The sequence below is a fragment of the Drosophila miranda genome (genome assembly GCF_003369915.1).
Source record: "Drosophila miranda strain MSH22 chromosome Y unlocalized genomic scaffold, D.miranda_PacBio2.1 Contig_Y2_pilon, whole genome shotgun sequence".
Lineage (NCBI taxonomy): Eukaryota > Metazoa > Arthropoda > Insecta > Diptera > Drosophilidae > Drosophila > Drosophila miranda.
The window spans coordinates 28,230,876-28,251,305 of record NW_022881614.1 but is presented as its reverse complement, the minus strand read 5'-3'; the positions used below and the strand labels follow the sequence as shown (position 1 = coordinate 28,251,305).

Below are 20,430 nucleotides of genomic sequence, written 5' to 3'. Positions count from 1 at the left end.
AGCACCCACTACATAAACTACCTGACATGATCTGTTACCAACAGAACAACCGACAACCACCTACACAGTACATACAGAAAAGACGCCCGAGAACTGTGCAGCCAAAGCAGTCACAGGAAACTGCATAAGAAAATGGTTGAGCAGCCACTCTCACTGGATTTTTGATAGCGGAATTCTAAGAGATAGTTAACACAGGGCTAATGCGACACAAGTACCCACAACTTCATAGCCAAGAGTTATTATGTGTATGTGTATATTAAAAGTATCCAATAAAGTTATCAGTGTGTAACAGCGATTTTACTGGGATTTACATATATATTTTGAGACACATCCTAAAGGCAATATACATAAGTTCTACATGATCTAGTCGTACATATAAAAGGTATTTAAACAATACTTTATACATATCTAACTCGAACACAAACATGTGCCAGTAGAATACGAAGAATTTTTAAATACTGTACAAAGAAACGACAAAAACAAAAAAAGCCAAACGCAATGAAATTAGAACATTAAAAAACTTAACAAGAGAAAACTTTAAAGAGCCCCCTGTCAGGATCTGGGGTCAGGGGTCATGGGTCACGGGTGACAGCAATTGCAAAAATGTTAGCGGTTAGTTAGTCCCATCAGTGGGTGGGCCCCCAGGCCCGCAGCAGAGTCAGGGCCTTGTTGAAGTAAGCGGACCACTCTTCACGCTCCTCCTTGGTATCGGCGGAGAGGAGGTGGCGGACTGTGGTGGTGCGTCCGTTGGGCACTATTATCAGCGATTCTTGATCCGTGTCCTTGGCCGGGCGCTCGCACTCGAGCAGCATGGTGTTGAGGCGGGCGCAGATGTCGCGCGGCGCGGTGGTGACTTTCTGTGAGCTGCACGCATTCAAATCGATGCTGCCCATGGGAGACTTCTTCTTCTCATCGTCGGGGTACTTCCAGAAGTTGAGTACGGAGCCATTGAGATAGCACCAGCGACGATGCCAGGCACCAAAACCGGATATGTCCTCGAACATAGTGAGGAATCCCTTGTACTCCACGCTCACGGACAGCTCACAGTTGACCTTCATGTGGACGACGCCCTCCAGAGGGCTGACGCCTAGCACTTGGGTTAGCGTCCAGCTGGTGCGCTGTATCTCTCGCAGCGAGAAAATGGCGAACCCGTATTGCACCAATTGAGGCGTTCGCACTACATGCGGGCCGGCCGGACTCTCCACTGGTGGCATGACTAAGCGATTCTCGCCTCCCTTTTTCTTTGGCGTCTTTACGCCGCCCTTCTTGTTCAGGTTTATGTGGTACTTGAGGTCGTGTGGCAACTGATCCCGTTGTGCCAGCATTCCGTAGATTTCAAGCGTGATCTGCAAAGGAAAACCATCAATTAAAGGCGCTCAATCCTCAAAAAATATGCTTTAAACTAACCCGAAAGTCTGCATAGACATTGTTAAGCTGGAGAACATCGGGTAACTTAACGGACACCAGTCCGGGCATGGTCAGCACAGTCTTGGTGGCCAGCACGTGTTCGTTGTACTTGAGAAGACAAACGAGATGATGGCCATTGATGCTGCCCGAGGCCATTTTGCGCAAATACTCATGCCGCAACGGAATGGTAATCTCCTTGACAGTCAACAGACCCTTTTCTTTTGGTCCACCCACCGGTCGGACGCTGTTTTCCACACGCAGACGCTGTACCTCATCCAAACAGGACTGTCGACGATTAGCTGTAAGAATGTCGGAATTTAGTTACGGATATAGATGTGAAAAACGTTTACGCGGAACTCACTTGCCAGCAACAGATACCGCTCTCCCTCTACGGACTCTGTGGAGCCGGAGAACTCCACGGTAGCTGCGCACAGATTCAAGGCCTGACTGGCCTGGCCAATAACTTGCTGCTGCTTGCACACCTCGCTCAGTAACTTCTTGATCTTGTCCTGCGCCTGGGTGGCATCATTGGAGTCGCGTGCATTCTGCAGCTCCTCGTCATCATCATCGGTGTGGTCATCCATGCTGGCTCCGGCACCGGCCTCCGCCATCCCGAAATGCTGAGGTGAGTCGTATTCTAGCTTGTGCTTGGCGTGGCAGTCGCCAGCCAAAGCCGATCGCATCACCTGCTGTTCGCGACATATCTTGCGCACCGGTGTAGAGCTTGAGCTCTGTAAAAGAGTAAAATATTAGCGACACGCTGAAGCGGAGGGTAGGGGTAGGTAACGCACATTTGCACTCTGCTGGCGGCGATAGAAGCTCACTGTGTGGACGTTGTCCTGGTTTACGCTCAGCTCCGACCTGACCGGTTGGGCCCCGCTCAGAAGCGGCGTCTGCACGTCCATGATCTCCTGATGCTCGTCAACAGGCAGGCAACTCGTTGAAGTCGGGTTTTTTCGGAAGGAGAAGCTATTTGAGGCAGTTGTACCCTTGCTCTGTAAAAACGGATTATAAGTAGGTGGAACAAAAGAGGAAACAGAGAAAACTTACGCCCAGCGATAGGTGGCTGGAGTTGTGCTCGTCCGCGCCATCGCTGTCATCATCCTGAGTGCTTCCATAGTCTTCGACCAGAGCCTCATCCAGATAGTCGTCAATGCCCGCCGATACCTGCGACGAATTAACCGAACTGTCCTGACCCTCGTGGTTGTAGTAGAAATCCTGATCTGCATAGCGCACAGTCTGCAAAGAACAATTAGATTAGTTGCGACCTCCCTCTGATCCCAGAGTTTTCTACCTGAACTTACCTTCTTGCCTTGCTGCTGTATCTCCGCCTCATTGCGCTGCACTGCGTTCATAATCTCGCGACCAAGGCTGCCATTGCACATGCCGGTGCTGCTGTCCTCAGTCCGCGGCTGGTCCTCCGACTCATCCATGCAACTGCACGAATCAAAGATAAACGGTTAGTTAAGCAAGATTTTTATTGTTGGCCTTGTCTATGGGGAATTAAAGCTATGTGAGGGCTAGGGCTACATCAGTCGATCAGTCAAAAGGTAAGATGGTTATTCAATGCAGATAAAGAAAAGCAAGCAGGAGTAGCATTTGTCAGCGCACCTTTCAGTTTCGTCTTGCTCCTGTTGGTCGCTGTCGTCGGTGGCTGTGGCTGTTACCGTCGCACAGCAGTTTTCTCCACTCGAGTCGAGGTCAGATAGGACGGGATAGAGGCGCTCTGAATTTGATTTGCGAGCGCGTTTTGACTCCTCGATAATTGGCGCATCCCCAGCTGAAATTACAATAGTGTCAGCTACAATGTTCATGTACCATTAATCGGTGCTTACATGTGGCGATGGTGGCGTGGCAGGTGAGAGGCCAGATATGGGCGGCGGTGGCGGCGGCGGCATGGGTCGTACCGCCTTGCTTACTGTCAACGGTACTGATGCGGACGCTGGCGCTGGAGTCGCTCTTGCCGCTGGCTGCGGAACAAAGAGTTCCTTCTGTTTGTTGAAGCGATTTGCGATGATTTGCATGTCTTCCTGACGTTGGCGATCAATATCCTTAATGCGGCTCTCCGCACTGGACTGGGCATTGGCCACAAGGGCAGCCACCTTATCGCGCAACTTATTCTCTGGCTTGGGCTTGTGAGCCGCCACAGCGCTCACAGTAGAGGAGATAGCAGCCGCTGTGACAGGATGCACAGCAGCAACATGGGCTATGGGATCAGGAAAAGCAGCAATGGGAGTTAGGCTTAATATACCACCGAAGACGCACTCACCTTTCGACTCCTCTTGTCTTATCTGAGTAATGCTGGCTCCAGATGCTATTGGAGCCTTCGGCAGTATGGCCTTATTGCTGCCGGTCTCAAAAAGCTTTATACGCTCCTTAAGTGACAGCTCGCACGGATACTTTTGGAAGCGGTGTCCTCCTTGCATCTGCCCTCCAGCGCCCGCTTTGTTTTCAAAGATGGCTGCTCGCCCAGATACTAAGCCAGACTTGACGCTTGTACCGGAGACAGAAGCTATTTTCGTGGATACCGCTGCTGAAGCGGTGGGCCAAAAAGTCCTGGCCACCTTGCTGAAAGCCGTCGATTTTCTCGGAACTGGCGGCTTGGCAGTGTCAGTTGCAGTGGCTGCCGCCTCTCCCTGTTTGGCATAATCATAGGTATGTTTAATGGTGGACGAATCACGGCGTTGAAAACCTTGGGCCTCCAATGAGCTTAGTACCTTGGGATCCCATTTCAATTGCTTTGTTTTCCCGCCTTCGTCGCCCTCGTCTCGCTTAGGCGGTTGCGGGGCAGGTCCTTTCTCTCCCCGCCGGCTGGGCAAATCAGTTTTGGTTGGAGGTACTGCCACTGCTTCAATTGGTCTGTGCACATCGTGATGCGCTGTGTCGTCTTCCCACTGGTTAATGGTGTCGGCCAGTGCAGCCAGCTTGCCTAATCGCTGTTTGCCCTGACGAGGACACCGTCGACTTGAGTCGTCGTCATCGTCACCTGCATGGAACTGCGCCTCCGTACGATGGATGGGAGAGGACAGGTCGGCAGTATTGGAGTACAAGTCACCCATTCGCTTCAATTGACTCCTCGAGGTGTCCCGCAATCTTGCCAGCGGCTGATTGATCGCCTGGACGGGATTATCCACAGCACCGCCAGGCGTCTCCTCGTCATCCGTCACCTCTTGCTCTTGAATTTCAACTTGCACCTAATGTACATACATATGTGTGAAACAGCGAAGCACAATGAGGAAACTCAATGACAAAGGACACCACCAAAACAAATAGCACCGAGACAAAGACTAGGGCACGGGAGTGAACACGGGGAAATGAGGACTGAGTAGAGGCAAAACTTGCCTTGGCTGATGTTATGTTTATCTCGATGCCCATTTCCATGTTTTCTTTGTTGATGGCCGCATAGTGACGCAGCGGCTTGGTCGGCGATGCCTCCAGCAATGCCTTGTCCAGGATCACAACTTTGCCGCCGCCGCTGCTGCTACTGCTGCTGCTGATGCTGTGACCTGCTGGCGAGTGACTCCTGTTGGGCATAGGCTTCGTGGGTTCCAAATTTTGAGCCACCGAAGATGATGCTACGCTGCACTCGGTTAAAGGAAATTTGCTGGCGTTGCTGATGCCGAGCGCGCGACTGCGCTGTTCCGCCTTTTCAAGCATGTGCTGGAAAATTGCAACACAAATGCAAATCAGTTAGACAAAGGGCTTCACTGTGTGCGGGGCCAAAACGTTTTACCTGAGTGAAGGGGTCCATTTTTGTTGCTGATGCCGCTGCAAATGATGCTATGAATGCGAATATTTATTGCGCGCACTTCAAATATTGTTTTTTCTACTGGCACTACACAATTTGTTTGCTGTCTGCGTCGTTTTGTTTTTTTTTTTCTTGTTTTCTGACTCCTTACGCGACCGATGTTGTTCGAAATTATGCGCGTCGCTTTTTTTTCGGCGGTAGGAAATATACCAAAATATGCGGTCTCATTTGAAAAATATACCGCAAATATACTGACGAATTCAAGTTCTATTTTACATATTCCTCGTTTTTGATATTCCGTGGAATATTACTAGCTACATAGAACATTTAGCCATGCCCAGACAGTTTAATACGATTGATGAAGCAATTTTCTACTTGATTGGCCTAATTTATGTAATTGCTTTTATTGGATTTCTATATAACGTTGAAAATTAAATTTAATAGATTCATGAAATTGGCAAAATATACCATTATATACCGATATACCGTAAAAATACCGAGAAGTATTAAAAATACCGTAAACGGTCGCACTGCAGTTTGTTTTGAGCGTGCAATTTTGTATTTATTTAAAAACATTTTATTCTTGTAGGAAACTATTGGAATATGGCCGAGCAAAAGACAGTAGACTTTGTGGAAACACTGGAAACAAACTGGAAGCACAATCGCACGTCGAACGGCTGCTAAAATCCCATTACATGTGAGTGGCATATGCAGATATCCTTTGGGACCCAAAATCCAATCCAAAATCCTCTCCAGCTTTTTCATGACCGGGTACTTGCCGGTGGGCTTTGAGTTTGGCGCCGAACTAACGTTCCCCGAGCCGGAGGGCACCTCATCCGGTCTGCTGAATGCCTCGGCCCAGACCTTTGGAATCTGCTTCACACTCTTCTACTCGGAGCTCTTCACAGCTTTCGGGGACAATGCCGCCAATACTACCATGGCTACCATGATGCTGATTGTCGGCACGATTATCACGGCCGCCACCCGGTCCGATCTGCGGCGGCAGAACGCCCAAGCTGGAAGTGCGGCTGGCAATCCCTTAACACATTACACCACTCTCCCCGGAAACACTAGCCACTCCCACTATCCTCCACAACATCCACCCCAACTCAGAGACAGGAGCTGTCGACTCTTTTTATGTATATTACGAGTTGTCTACGCATATCAATTGTTTAACATTTTAATTTATTTTATTGTTTACTGTACACTTCTATTGTAGCCCTAAGTGTTGAATTTTAAAATGTTCATTAAAAGTGCACGCACAACACGTACATATGTATGTGCACAAAAGTCCTGCATATACACACCCACACCTGTATGTATGAGTAAGCTTAGGCAATTATTTTTTATATTTTATATTGGCCAAGGCATAAGGTTTAGTAATTAATTAGTTAACTTTTGCAATACAATGACTTGCATCGAAATTCAGCTTTATCCATTCTGTTGCAACTGTCCATGCCCCACCACACTCAACACTCGTAAAGACACAATGTTATATAGAAATATCCCCCAGTATTCTAGCCACCAAAAAATATTCTAGAGAAATACTTGCAATCCTGCATATCAGCTTATCTGGCATTGAAGAATAATACAAGATTTGGTACTTCCCTTCAGGGGTGTCTACACACTCTACATGCAACATCAACAGCTGTTCGTCTCTTGTAATCATTTTGGAGAATTTACAACCACCAAGCGCCTGTGACGAGCAGAACAATTAGAGTCAAACACAATATACCTACATATATATCCAAAATATATATATATACATATATAATATACATATGATATCGTTGGGAACTAGAGGAAAACTTACGAGGGAAAAGTGTATTACAATTTTGTAGATAGCCTTTAGGCCAATGGCCAACTGACATACTTAACCTTATCGCCATTAAAACTAAATGGCAGAGGAGGGAGCACCCACTACATAAACTACCTGACATGATCTGTTACCAACAGAACAACCGACAACCACCTACACAGTACATACAGAAAAGACGCCCGAGAACTGTGCAGCCAAAGCAGTCACAGGAAACTGCATAAGAAAATGGTTGAGCAGCCACTCTCACTGGATTTTTGATAGCGGAATTCTAAGAGATAGTTAACACAGGGCTAATGCGACACAAGTACCCACAACTTCATAGCCAAGAGTTATTATGTGTATGTGTATATTAAAAGTATCCAATAAAGTTATCAGTGTGTAACAGCGATTTTACTGGGATTTACATATATATTTTGAGACACATCCTAAAGGCAATATACATAAGTTCTACATGATCTAGTCGTACATATAAAAGGTATTTAAACAATACTTTATACATACATATCTAACTCGAACACAAACATGTGCCAGTAGAATACGAAGAATTTTTAAATACTGTACAAAGAAACGACAAAAACAAAAAAAGCCAAACGCAATGAAATTAGAACATAAAAAACTTAAAAAGAGAAAACCCCTGGGGTCAGGGGTCATGGGTCACGGGTGACAGCAATTGCAAAAATGTTAGCGGTTAGTTAGTCCCATCAGTGGGTGGGCCCCCAGGCCCGCAGCAGAGTCAGGGCCTTGTTGAAGTAAGCGGACCACTCTTCACGCTCCTCCTTGGTATCGGCGGAGAGGAGGTGGCGGACTGTGGTGGTGCGTCCGTTGGGCACTATTATCAGCGATTCTTGATCCGTGTCCTTGGCCGGGCGCTCGCACTCGAGCAGCATGGTGTTGAGGCGGGCGCAGATGTCGCGCGGCGCGGTGGTGACTTTCTGTGAGCTGCACGCATTCAAATCGATGCTGCCCATGGGAGACTTCTTCTTCTCATCGTCGGGGTACTTCCAGAAGTTGAGTACGGAGCCATTGAGATAGCACCAGCGACGATGCCAGGCACCAAAACCGGATATGTCCTCGAACATAGTGAGGAATCCCTTGTACTCCACGCTCACGGACAGCTCACAGTTGACCTTCATGTGGACGACGCCCTCCAGAGGGCTGACGCATAGCACTTGGGTTAGCGTCCAGCTGGTGCGCTGTATCTCTCGCAGCGAGAAAATGGCGAACCCGTATTGCACCAATTGAGGCGTTTGCACTACATGCGGGCCGGCCGGACTCTCCACTGGTGGCAAGACTAAGCGATTCTCGCCTCCCTTTTTCTTTGGCGTCTTTACGCCGCCCTTCTTGTTCAGGTTTATGTGGTACTTGAGGTCGTGTGGCAACTGATCCCGTTGTGCCAGCATTCCGTAGATTTCAAGCGTGATCTGCAAAGGAAAACCATCAATTAAAGGCGCTCAATCCTCAAAAAATATGCTTTAAACTAACCCGAAAGTCTGCATAGACATTGTTAAGCTGGAGAACATCGGGTAACTTAACGGACACCAGTCCGGGCATGGTCGGCACAGTCTTGGTGGCCAGCACGTGTTCGTTGTACTTGAGAAGACAAACGAGATGATGGCCATTGATGCTGCCCGAGGCCATTTTGCGCAAATACTCATGCCGCAACGGAATGGTAATCTCCTTGACAGTCAACAGACCCTTTTCTTTTGGTCCACCCACCGGTCGGACGCTGTTTTCCACACGCAGACGCTGTACCTCATCCAAACAGGACTGTCGACGATTAGCTGTAAGAATGTCGGAATTTAGTTACGGATATAGATGTGAAAAACGTTTACGCGGAACTCACTTGCCAGCAACAGATACCGCTCTCCCTCTACGGACTCTGTGGAGCCGGAGAACTCCACGGTAGCTGCGCACAGATTCAAGTCCTGACTGGCCTGGCCAATAACTTGCTGCTGCTTGCACACCTCGCTCAGTAACTTCTTGATCTTGTCCTGCGCCTGGGTGGCATCATTGGAGTCGCGTGCATTCTGCAGCTCCTCGTCATCATCATCGGTGTGGTCATCCATGCTGGCTGAGGTGAGTCGTATTCTAGCTTGTGCTTGGCGTGGCAGTCGCCAGCCAAAGCCGATCGCATCACCTGCTGTTCGCGACATATCTTGCGCACCGGTGTAGAGCTTGAGCTCTGTAAAAGAGTAAAATATTAGCGACACGCTGAAGCGGAGGGTAGGGGTAGGTAACGCACATTTGCACTCTGCTGGCGGCGATAGAAGCTCACTGTGTGGACGTTGTCCTGGTTTACGCTCAGCTCCGACCTGACCGGTTGGGCCCCGCTCAGAAGCGGCGTCTGCACGTCCATGATCTCCTGATGCTCGTCAACAGGCAGGCAACTCGTTGAAGTCGGGTTTTTTCGGAAGGAGAAGCTATTTGAGGCAGTTGTACCCTTGCTCTGTAAAAACGGATTATAAGTAGGTGGAACAAAAGAGGAAACAGAGAAAACTTACGCCCAGCGATAGGTGGCTGGAGTTGTGCTCGTCCTCGCCATCGCTGTCATCATCCTGAGTGCTTCCATAGTCTTCGACCAGAGCCTCATCCAGATAGTCGTCAATGCCCGCCGATACCTGCGACGAATTAACCGAACTGTCCTGACCCTCGTGGTTGTAGTAGAAATCCTGATCTGCATAGCGCACAGTCTGCAAAGAACAATTAGATTAGTTGCGACCTCCCTCTGATCCCAGAGTTTTCTACCTGAACTTACCTTCTTGCCTTGCTGCTGTATCTCCGCCTCATTGCGCTGCACTGCGTTCATAATCTCGCGACCAAGGCTGCCATTGCACATGCCGGTGCTGCTGTCCTCAGTCCGCGGCTGGTCCTCCGACTCATCCATGCAACTGCACGAATCAAAGATAAACGGTTAGTTAAGCAAGATTTTTATTGTTGGCCTTGTCTATGGGGAATTAAAGCTATGTGAGGGCTAGGGCTACATCAGTCGATCAGTCAAAAGGTAAGATGGTTATTCAATGCAGATAAAGAAAAGCAAGCAGGAGTAGCATTTGTCAGCGCACCTTTCAGTTTCGTCTTGCTCCTGTTGGTCGCTGTCGTCGGTGGCTGTGGCTGTTACCGTCGCACAGCAGTTTTCTCCACTCGAGTCGAGGTCAGATAGGACGGGTTAGAGGCGCTCTGAATTTGATTTGCGAGCGCGTTTTGACTCCTCGATAATTGGCGCATCCCCAGCTGAAATTACAATAGTGTCAGCTACAATGTTCATGTACCATTAATCGGTGCTTACATGTGGCGATGGTGGCGATGGCAGGTGAGAGGCCAGATATGGGCGGCGGTGGCGGCGGCGGCATGGGTCGTACCGCCTTGCTTACTGTCAACGGTACTGATGCGGACGCTGGCGCTGGAGTCGCTCTTGCCGCTGGCTGCGGAACAAAGAGTTCCTTCTGTTTGTTGAAGCGATTTGCGATGATTTGCATGTCTTCCTGACGTTGGCGATCAATATCCTTAATGCGGCTCTCCGCACTGGACTGGGCATTGGCCACAAGGGCAGCCACCTTATCGCGCAACTTATTCTCTGGCTTGGGCTTGTGAGCCGCCACAGCGCTCACAGTAGAGGAGATAGCAGCCGCTGTGACAGGATGCACAGCAGCAACATGGGCTATGGGATCAGGAAAAGCAGCAATGGGAGTTAGGCTTAATATACCACCGAAGACGCACTCACCTTTCGACTCCTCTTGTCTTATCTGAGTAATGCTGGCTCCAGATGCTATTGGAGCCTTCGGCAGTATGGCCTTATTGCTGCCGGTCTCAAAAAGCTTTATACGCTCCTTAAGTGACAGCTCGCACGGATACTTTTGGAAGCGGTGTCCTCCTTGCATCTGCCCTCCAGCGCCCGCTTTGTTTTCAAAGATGGCTGCTCGCCCAGATACTAAGCCAGACTTGACGCTTGTACCGGAGACAGAAGCTATTTTCGTGGATACCGCTGCTGAAGCGGTGGGCACAAAAGTCCTGGCCACCTTGCTGAAAGCCGTCGATTTTCTCGGAACTGGCGGCTTGGCAGTGTCAGTTGCAGTGGCTGCCGCCTCTCCCTGTTTGGCATAATCATAGGTATGTTTAATGGTGGACGAATCACGGCGTTGAAAACCTTGGGCCTCCAATGAGCTTAGTACCTTGGGATCCCATTTCAATTGCTTTGTTTTCCCGCCTTCGTCGCCCTCGTCTCGCTTAGGCGGTTGCGGGGCAGGTCCTTTCTCTCCCCGCCGGCTGGGCAAATCAGTTTTGGTTGGAGGTACTGCCACTGCTTCAATTGGTCTGTGCACATCGTGATGCGCTGTGTCGTCTTCCCACTGGTTAATGGTGTCGGCCAGTGCAGCCAGCTTGCCTAATCGCTGTTTGCCCTGACGAGGACACCGTCGACTTGAGTCGTCGTCATCGTCACCTGCATGGAACTGCGCCTCCGTACGATGGATGGGAGAGGACAGGTCGGCAGTATTGGAGTACAAGTCACCCATTCGCTTCAATTGACTCCTCGAGGTGTCCCGCAATCTTGCCAGCGGCTGATTGATCGCCTGGACGGGATTATCCACAGCACCGCCAGGCGTCTCCTCGTCATCCGTCACCTCTTGCTCTTGAATTTCAACTTGCACCTAATGTACATACATATGTGTGAAACAGCGAAGCACAATGAGGAAACTCAATGACAAAGGACACCACCAAAACAAATAGCACCGAGACAAAGACTAGGGCACGGGAGTGAACACGGGGAAATGAGGACTGAGTAGAGGCAAAACTTGCCTTGGCTGATGTTATGTTTATCTCGATGCCCATTTCCATGTTTTCTTTGTTGATGGCCGCATAGTGACGCAGCGGCTTGGTCGGCGATGCCTCCAGCAATGCCTTGTCCAGGATCACAACTTTGCCGCCGCCGCTGCTGCTACTGATGCTGCTGATGCTGTGACCTGCTGGCGAGTGACTCCTGTTGGGCATAGGCTGTTTTTGAGCACGGATGATGCTAGCTGCATGGTTTGCTGGCGTTGCTGATGCCGAGCGCGCGACTGCGCTGTTCCGCCTTTTCAAGCATGTGCTGGAAAATTGCAACACAAATGCAAATCAGTTAGACAAAGGGCTTCACTGTGTGCGGGGCCAAAACGTTGTACCTGAGTGAAGGGGTCCATTTTTGTTGCTGATGCCGCTGCAAATGATGCTATGAATGCGAATATTTATTGCGCGCACTTCAAATATTGTTTTTTCTACTGGCACTACACAATTTTTTTGCTGTCTGCGTCGTTTTGTTTTTTTTTTTCTTGTTTTCTGACTCCTTACGCGACCGATGTTGTTCGAAATTATGCGCGTCGCTTTTTTTTCGGCGGTAGGAAATATACCAAAATATGCGGTCTCATTTGAAAAATATACCGCAAATATACTGACGAATTCAAGTTCTATTTTACATATTCCTCGTTTTTGATATTCCGTGGAATATTACTAGCTACATAGAACATTTAGCCATGCCCAGACAGTTTAATACGATTGATGAAGCAATTTTCTACTTGATTGGCCTAATTTAAGTAATTGCTTTTATTGGATTTCTATATAACGTTGAAAATTAAATTTAATAGATTCATGAAATTGGCAAAATATACCATTATATACCGATATACCGTAAAAATACCGAGAAGTATTAAAAATACCGTAAACGGTCGCACTGCAGTTTGTTTTGAGCGTGCAATTTTGTATTTATTTAAAAACATTTTATTCTTGTAGGAAACTATTGGAATATGGCCGAGCAAAAGACAGTAGACTTTGTGGAAACACTGGAAACAAACTGGAAGCACAATCGCACGTCGAACGGCTGCTAAAATCCCATTACATGTGAGTGGCATATGCAGATATCCTTTGGGACCCAAAATCCAATCCAAAATCCTCTCCAGCTTTTTTATGACCGGGTACTTGCCGGTGGGCTTTGAGTTTGGCGCCGAACTAACGTTCCCCGAGCCCGAGGGCACCTCATCCGGTCTGCTGAATGCCTCGGCCCAGACCTTTGGAATCTGCTTCACACTCTTCTACTCGGAGCTCTTCACAGCTTTCGGGGACAATGCCGCCAATACTACCATGGCTACCATGATGCTGATTGTCGGCACGATTATCACGGCCGCCACCCGGTCCGATCTGCGGCGGCAGAACGCCCAAGCTGGAAGTGCGGCTGGCAATCCCTTAACACATTACACCACTCTCCCCGGAAAACACTAGCCACTCCCACTATCCTCCACAACATCCACCCCAACTCAGAGACAGGAGCTGTCGACTCTTTTTATGTATATTACGAGTTGTCTACGCATATCAATTGTTTAACATTTTAATTTATTTTATTGTTTACTGTACACTTCTATTGTAGCCCTAAGTGTTGAATTTTAAAATGTTCATTAAAAGTGCACGCACAACACGTACATATGTATGTGCACAAAAGTCCTGCATATACACACCCACACCTGTATGTATGAGTAAGCTTAGGCAATTATTTTTTATATTTTATATTGGCCAAGGCATAAGGTTTAGTAATTAATTAGTTAACTTTTGCAATACAATGACTTGCATCGAAATTCAGCTTTATCCATTCTGTTGCAACTGTCCATGCCCCACCACACTCAACACTCGTAAAGACACAATGTTATATAGAAATATCCCCCAGTATTCTAGCCACCAAAAAATATTCTAGAGAAATACTTGCAATCCTGCATATCAGCTTATCTGGCATTGAAGAATAATACAAGATTTGGTACTTCCCTTCAGGGGTGTCTACACACTCTACATGCAACATCAACAGCTGTTCGTCTCTTGTAATCATTTTGGAGAATTTACAACCACCAAGCGCCTGTGACGAGCAGAACAATTAGAGTCAAACACAATATACCTACATATATATCCAAAATATATATATATACATATATAATATACATATGATATCGTTGGGAACTAGAGGAAAACTTACGAGGGAAAAGTGTATTACAATTTTTTAGATAGCCTTTAGGCCAATGGCCAACTGACATACTTAACCTTATCGCCATTAAAACTAAATGGCAGAGGAGGGAGCACCCACTACATAAACTACCTGACATGATCTGTTACCAACAGAACAACCGACAACCACCTACACAGTACATACAGAAAAGACGCCCGAGAACTGTGCAGCCAAAGCAGTCACAGGAAACTGCATAAGAAAATGGTTGAGCAGCCACTCTCACTGGATTTTTGATAGCGGAATTCTAAGAGATAGTTAACACAGGGCTAATGCGACACAAGTACCCACAACTTCATAGCCAAGAGTTATTATGTGTATGTGTATATTAAAAGTATCCAATAAAGTTATCAGTGTGTAACAGCGATTTTACTGGGATTTACATATATATTTTGAGACACATCCTAAAGGCAATATACATAAGTTCTACATGATCTAGTCGTACATATAAAAGGTATTTAAACAATACTTAATACATACATATCTAACTCGAACACAAACATGTGCCAGTAGAATACGAAGAATTTTTAAATACTGTACAAAGAAACGACAAAAACAAAAAAAGCCAAACGCAATGAAATTAGAACATAAAAAACTTAAAAAGAGAAAACTTTAAAGAGCCCCCTGTCAGGATCTGGGGTCAGGGGTCATGGGTGACAGCAATTGCAAAAATGTTAGCGGTTAGTTAGTCCCATCAGTGGGTGGGCCCCCAGGCCCGCAGCAGAGTCAGGGCCTTGTTGAAGTAAGCGGACCACTCTTCACGCTCCTCCTTGGTATCGGCGGAGAGGAGGTGGCGGACTGTGGTGGTGCGTTCGTTGGGCACTATTATCAGCGATTCTTGATCCGTGTCCTTGGCCGGGCGCTCGCACTCGAGCAGCATGGTGTTGAGGCGGGCGCAGATGTCGCGCGGCGCGGTGGTGACTTTCTGTGAGCTGCACGCATTCAAATCGATGCTGCCCATGGGAGACTTCTTCTTCTCATCGTCGGGGTACTTCCAGAAGTTGAGTACGGAGCCATTGAGATAGCACCAGCGACGATGCCAGGCACCAAAACCGGATATGTCCTCGAACATAGTGAGGAATCCCTTGTACTCCACGCCCACGGACAGCTCACAGTTGACCTTCATGTGGACGACGCCCTCCAGAGGGCTGACGCCTAGCACTTGAGTTAGCGTCCAGCTGGTGCGCTGTATCTCTCGCAGCGAGAAAATGGCGAACCCGTATTGCACCAATTGAGGCGTTCGCACTACATGCGGGCCGGCCGGACTATCCACTGGTGGCATGACTAAGCGATTCTCGCCTCCCTTTTTCTTTGGCGTCTTTACGCCGCCCTTCTTGTTCAGGTTTATGTGGTACTTGAGGTCGTGTGGCAACTGATCCCGTTGTGCCAGCATTCCGTAGATTTCAAGCGTGATCTGCAAAGGAAAACCATCAATTAAAGGCGCTCAATCCTCAAAAAATATGCTTTAAACTAACCCGAAAGTCTGCATAGACATTGTTAAGCTGGAGAACATCGGGTAACTTAACGGACACCAGTCCGGGCATGGTCAGCACAGTCTTGGTGGCCAGCACGTGTTCGTTGTACTTGAGAAGACAAACGAGATGATGGCCATTGATGCTGCCCGAGGCCATTTTGCGCAAATACTCATGCCGCAACGGAATGGTAATCTCAACAGACCCTTTTCTTTTGGTCCACCCACCGGTCGGACGCTGTTTTCCACACGCAGACGCTGTACCTCATCCAAACAGGACTGTCGACGATTAGCTGTAAGAATGTCGGAATTTAGTTACGGATATAGATGTGAAAAACGTTTACGCGGAACTCACTTGCCAGCAACAGATACCGCTCTCCCTCTACGGACTCTGTGGAGCCGGAGAACTCCACGGTAGCTGCGCACAGATTCAAGGCCTGACTGGCCTGGCCAATAACTTGCTGCTGCTTGCACACCTCGCTCAGTAACTTCTTGATCTTGTCCTGCGCCTGGGTGGCATCATTGGAGTCGCGTGCATTCTGCAGCTCCTCGTCATCATCATCGGTGTGGTCATCCATGCTGGCTCCGGCACCGGCCTCCGCCATCCCGAAATGCTGAGGTGAGTCGTATTCTAGCTTGTGCTTGGCGTGGCAGTCGCCAGCCAAAGCCGATCGCATCACCTGCTGTTCGCGACATATCTTGCGCACCGGTGTAGAGCTTGAGCTCTGTAAAAGAGTAAAATATTAGCGACACGCTGAAGCGGAGGGTAGGGGTAGGTAACGCACATTTGCACTCTGCTGGCGGCGATAGAAGCTCACTGTGTGGACGTTGTCCTGGTTTACGCTCAGCTCCGACCTGACCGGTTGGGCCCCGCTCAGAAGCGGCGTCTGCACGTCCATAATCTCGCGACCAAGGCTGCCATTGCACATGCCGGTGCTGCTGTCCTCAGTCCGCGGCTGGTCCTCCGACTCATCCATGCAACTGCACGAATCAAAGATAAACGGTTAGTTAAGCAAGATTTTTATTGTTGGCCTTGTCTATGGGGAATTAAAGCTATGTGAGGGCTAGGGCTACATCAGTCGATCAGTCAAAAGGTAAGATGGTTATTCAATGCAGATAAAGAAAAGCAAGCATGAGTAGCATTTGTCAGCGCACCTTTCAGTTTCGTCTTGCTCCTGTTGGTCGCTGTCGTCGGTGGCTGTGGCTGTTACCGTCGCACAGCAGTTTTCTCCACTCGAGTCGAGGTCAGATAGGGCGGGATAGAGGCGCTCTGAATTTGATTTGCGAGCGCGTTTTGACTCCTCGATAATTGGCGCATCCCCAGCTGAAATTACAATAGTGTCAGCTACAATGTTCATGTACCATTAATCGGTGCTTACGTGAGCGCCTCTTGCTGGTGGCGATGGCAGGTGAGAGGCCAGATATGGGCGGCGGTGGCGGCGGCATGGGTCGTACCGCCTTGCTTACTGTCAACGGTACTGATGCGGACGATGGCGCTGGAGTCGCTCTTGCCGCTGGCTGCGGAACAAAGAGTTCCTTCTGTTTGTTGAAGCGATTTGCGATGATTTGCATGTCTTCCTGACGCGGCTCTCCGCACTGGACTGGGCATTGGCCACAAGGGCAGCCACCTTATCGCGCAACTTATTCTCTGGCTTGGGCTTGAGAGCCGCCACAGCGCTCACAGTAGAGGAGATAGCAGCCGCTGTGACAGGATGCACAGCAGCAACATGGGCTATGGGATCAGGAAAAGCAGCAATGGGAGTTAGGCTTAATATACCACCGAAGACGCACTCACCTTTCGACTCCTCTTGTCTTATCTGAGTAATGCTGGCTCCAGATGCTATTGGAGCCTTCGGCAGTATGGCCTTATTGCTGCCGGTCTCAAAAAGCTTTATACGCTCCTTAAGTGACAGCTCGCACGGATACTTTTGGAAGCGGTGTCCTCCTTGCATCTGCCCTCCAGCGCCCGCTTTGTTTTCAAAGATGGCTGCTCGCCCAGATACTAAGCCAGACTTGACGCTTGTACCGGAGACAGAAGCTATTTTCGTGGATACCGCTGCTGAAGCGGTGGGCCCAAAAGTCCTGGCCACCTTGCTGAAAGCCGTCGATTTTCTCGGAACTGGCGGCTTGGCAGTGTCAGTTGCAGTGGCTGCCGCCTCTCCCTGTTTGGCATAATCATAGGTATGTTTAATGGTGGACGAATCACGGCGTTGAAAACCTTGGGCCTCCAATGAGCTTAGTACCTTGGGATTCCATTTCAATTGCTTTGTTTTCCCGCCTTCGTCGCCCTCGTCTCGCTTAGGCGGTTGCGGGGCAGGTCCTTTCTCTCCCCGCCGGCTGGGCAAATCAGTTTTGGTTGGAGGTACTGCCACTGCTTCAATTGGTCTGTGCACATCGTGATGCGCTGTGTCGTCTTCCCACTGGTTAATGGTGTCGGCCAGTGCAGCCAGCTTGCCTAATCGCTGTTTGCCCTGACGAGGACACCGTCGACTTGAGTCGTCGTCATCGTCACCTGCATGGAACTGCGCCTCCGTACGATGGATGGGAGAGGACAGGTCGGCAGTATTGGAGTACAAGTCACCCATTCGCTTCAATTGACTCCTCGAGGTGTCCCGCAATCTTGCCAGCGGCTGATTGATCGCCTGGACGGGATTATCCACAGCACCGCCAGGCGTCTCCTCGTCATCCGTCACCTCTTGCTCTTGAATTTCAACTTGCACCTAATGTACATACATATGTGTGAAACAGCGAAGCACAATGAGGAAACTCAATGACAAAGGACACCACCAAAACAAATAGCACCGAGACAAAGACTAGGGCACGGGAGTGAACACGGGGAAATGAGGACTGAGTAGAGGCAAAACTTGCCTTGGCTGATGTTATGTTTATCTCGATGCCCATTTCCATGTTTTCTTTGTTGATGGCCGCATAGTGACGCAGCGGCTTGGTCGGCGATGCCTCCAGCAATGCCTTGTCCAGGATCACAACTTTGCCGCCGCCGCTGCTGCTACTGCTGCTGCTGATGCTGTGACCTGCTGGCGAGTGACTCCTGTTGGGCATAGGCTTCGTGGGTTCCAAATTTTGAGCCACCGAAGATGATGCTACGCTGCACTCGGTTAAAGGAAATTTGCTGGCGTTGCTGATGCCGAGCACGCGACTGCGCTGTTCCGCCTTTTCAAGCATGTGCTGGAAAATTGCAACACAAATGCAAATCAGTTAGACAAAGGGCTTCACTGTGTGCGGGGCCAAAACGTTTTACCTGAGTGAAGGGGTCCATTTTTGTTGCTGATGCCGCTGCAAATGATGCTATGAATGCGAATATTTATTGCGCGCACTTCAAATATTGTTTTTTCTACTGGCACTACACAATTTGTTTGCTGTCTGCGTCGTTTTGTTTTTTTTTTCTTGTTTTCTGACTCCTTACGCGACCGATGTTGTTCGAAATTATGCGCGTCGCTTTTTTTTCGGCGGTAGGAAATATACGGTCCGACCCTCAGAAATATACCAAACATAGAACATATAGCCATGCCCAGACAGTTTAATACAATTGTTGAAGCAATTTTCTACTTGATTGGCCTAATTTAAGTAATTGCTTTTATTGGATTTCTATATAACGTTGAAAATTAAATTTAATAGATTCATGAAATTGGCAAAATATACCATTATATACCGATATACCGTAAAAATACCGAGAAGTATTAAAAATACCGTAAACGGTCGCACTGCAGTTTGTTTTGAGCGTGCAATTTTGTATTTATTTAAAAACATTTTATTCTTGTAGGAAACTATTGGAATATGGCCGAGCAAAAGACAGTAGACTTTGTGGAAACACTGGAAACAAACTGGAAGCACAATCGCAAGTCGAATGGCTGCTAAAATCCCATTACATGTGAGTGGCATATGCAGATATCCTTTGGGACCCAAAATCCAATCCAAAATCCTCTCCAGCTTTTTCATGACCGGGTACTTGCCGGTGGGCTTTGAGTTTGGCGCCGAACTAACGTTCCCCGAGCCGGAGGGCACCTCATCCGGTCTGCTGAATGCCTCGGCCCAGACCTTTGGAATCTGCTTCACACTCTTCTACTCGGAGCTCTTCACAGCTTTCGGGGACAATGCCGCCAATACTACCATGGCTACCATGATGCTGATTGTCGACACGATTATCACGGCCGCCACCCGGTCCGATCTGCGGCGGCAGAACGCCCAAGCTGGAAGTGCGGCTGGCAATCCCTTAACACATTACACCACTCTCCCCGGGAAACACTAGCCACTCCCACTATCCTCCACAACATCCACCCCAACTCAGAGACAGGAGCTGTCGACTCTTTTTATGTATATTACGAGTTGTCTACGCATATCAATTGTTTAACATTTTAATTTATTTTATTGTTTACTGTACACTTCTATTGTAGCCCTAAGTGTTGAATTTTAAAATGTTCATTAAAAGTGCACGCACAACACGTATGTGCACAAAAGTCCTGCATATACACACCCACACCTGTATGTATGAGTAAGCTTAGGCAATTATTTTTTATATTTTATATTGGCCAAGGCATAAGGTTTAGTAATTAATTAGTTAACTTTTGCAATACAATGACTTGCATCGAAATTCAGCTTTATCCATTCTGTTGCAACTGTCCATGCCCCACCACACTCAACACTCGCAAAGACACAATGTTATATAGAAATATCCCCCAGTATTCTAGCCACCAAAAAATATTCTAGAGAAATACTTGCAATCCTGCATATCAGCATATCTGGCATTGAAGAATAATACAAGATTTGGTACTTCCCTTCAGGGGTGTCTACACACTCTACATGCAACATCAACAGCTGTTCGTCTCTTGTAATCATTTTGGAGAATTTACAACCACCAAGCGCCTGTGACGAGCAGAACAATTAGAGTCAAACACAATATACCTACATATATATCCAAAATATATATATATACATATATAATATACATATGATAT

The 20,430-nt window shown here is 48.1% G+C and overlaps 3 protein-coding genes and 4 pseudogenes across 3 annotated transcripts; 3 read left to right on the top strand and 4 right to left on the bottom strand.

Annotated features, from left to right (window-relative positions):
- Positions 1–236: 236 nt before the first annotated feature.
- On the bottom strand, positions 237–5,324 carry LOC117192714 (annotated as a pseudogene).
- A 420-nt stretch (positions 5,325–5,744) lies between these two features.
- Positions 5,745–6,794, top strand: LOC117192721 (feline leukemia virus subgroup C receptor-related protein 1-like). Its single transcript, XM_033397458.1, has 2 exons — positions 5,745–5,852; positions 5,912–6,794. Exon 2 carries the CDS (start codon positions 5,919–5,921, stop codon positions 6,372–6,374), a length of 456 nt encoding a protein of 151 aa, XP_033253349.1. The 5' UTR covers positions 5,745–5,852; positions 5,912–5,918; the 3' UTR covers positions 6,375–6,794.
- An 846-nt stretch (positions 6,795–7,640) lies between these two features.
- LOC117192715 lies at positions 7,641–12,323 on the bottom strand (annotated as a pseudogene).
- Positions 12,324–12,656: 333 nt separating this feature from the next.
- On the top strand, positions 12,657–13,785 carry LOC117192724 (feline leukemia virus subgroup C receptor-related protein 1-like). Its single transcript, XM_033397461.1, has 3 exons — positions 12,657–12,680; positions 12,735–12,842; positions 12,902–13,785. The coding sequence occupies exon 3, from the start codon at positions 12,909–12,911 to the stop codon at positions 13,218–13,220; it is 312 nt and encodes a 103-aa protein (XP_033253352.1). The 5' UTR covers positions 12,657–12,680; positions 12,735–12,842; positions 12,902–12,908; the 3' UTR covers positions 13,221–13,785.
- Positions 13,786–14,294: 509 nt separating this feature from the next.
- LOC117193918 lies at positions 14,295–16,434 on the bottom strand (annotated as a pseudogene).
- A 27-nt stretch (positions 16,435–16,461) lies between these two features.
- Positions 16,462–18,924, bottom strand: LOC117192717 (annotated as a pseudogene).
- Positions 18,925–19,178: 254 nt separating this feature from the next.
- On the top strand, positions 19,179–20,125 carry LOC117192723 (feline leukemia virus subgroup C receptor-related protein 1-like). The gene is made up of 2 exons (XM_033397460.1): positions 19,179–19,346; positions 19,406–20,125. Exon 2 carries the CDS (start codon positions 19,413–19,415, stop codon positions 19,722–19,724), a length of 312 nt encoding a protein of 103 aa, XP_033253351.1. The 5' UTR covers positions 19,179–19,346; positions 19,406–19,412; the 3' UTR covers positions 19,725–20,125.
- The last annotated feature ends 305 nt before the right edge of the window (positions 20,126–20,430 follow it).

Coding starts and splice junctions, on each gene's coding strand:
- LOC117192721 (XM_033397458.1), top strand. CDS start 5,919: ATGACCGGGTACTTGCCGGTGGGCTTTGAGTTTGGCGCCGAACTAACG.
- LOC117192724 (XM_033397461.1), top strand. CDS start 12,909: ATGACCGGGTACTTGCCGGTGGGCTTTGAGTTTGGCGCCGAACTAACG.
- LOC117192723 (XM_033397460.1), top strand. CDS start 19,413: ATGACCGGGTACTTGCCGGTGGGCTTTGAGTTTGGCGCCGAACTAACG.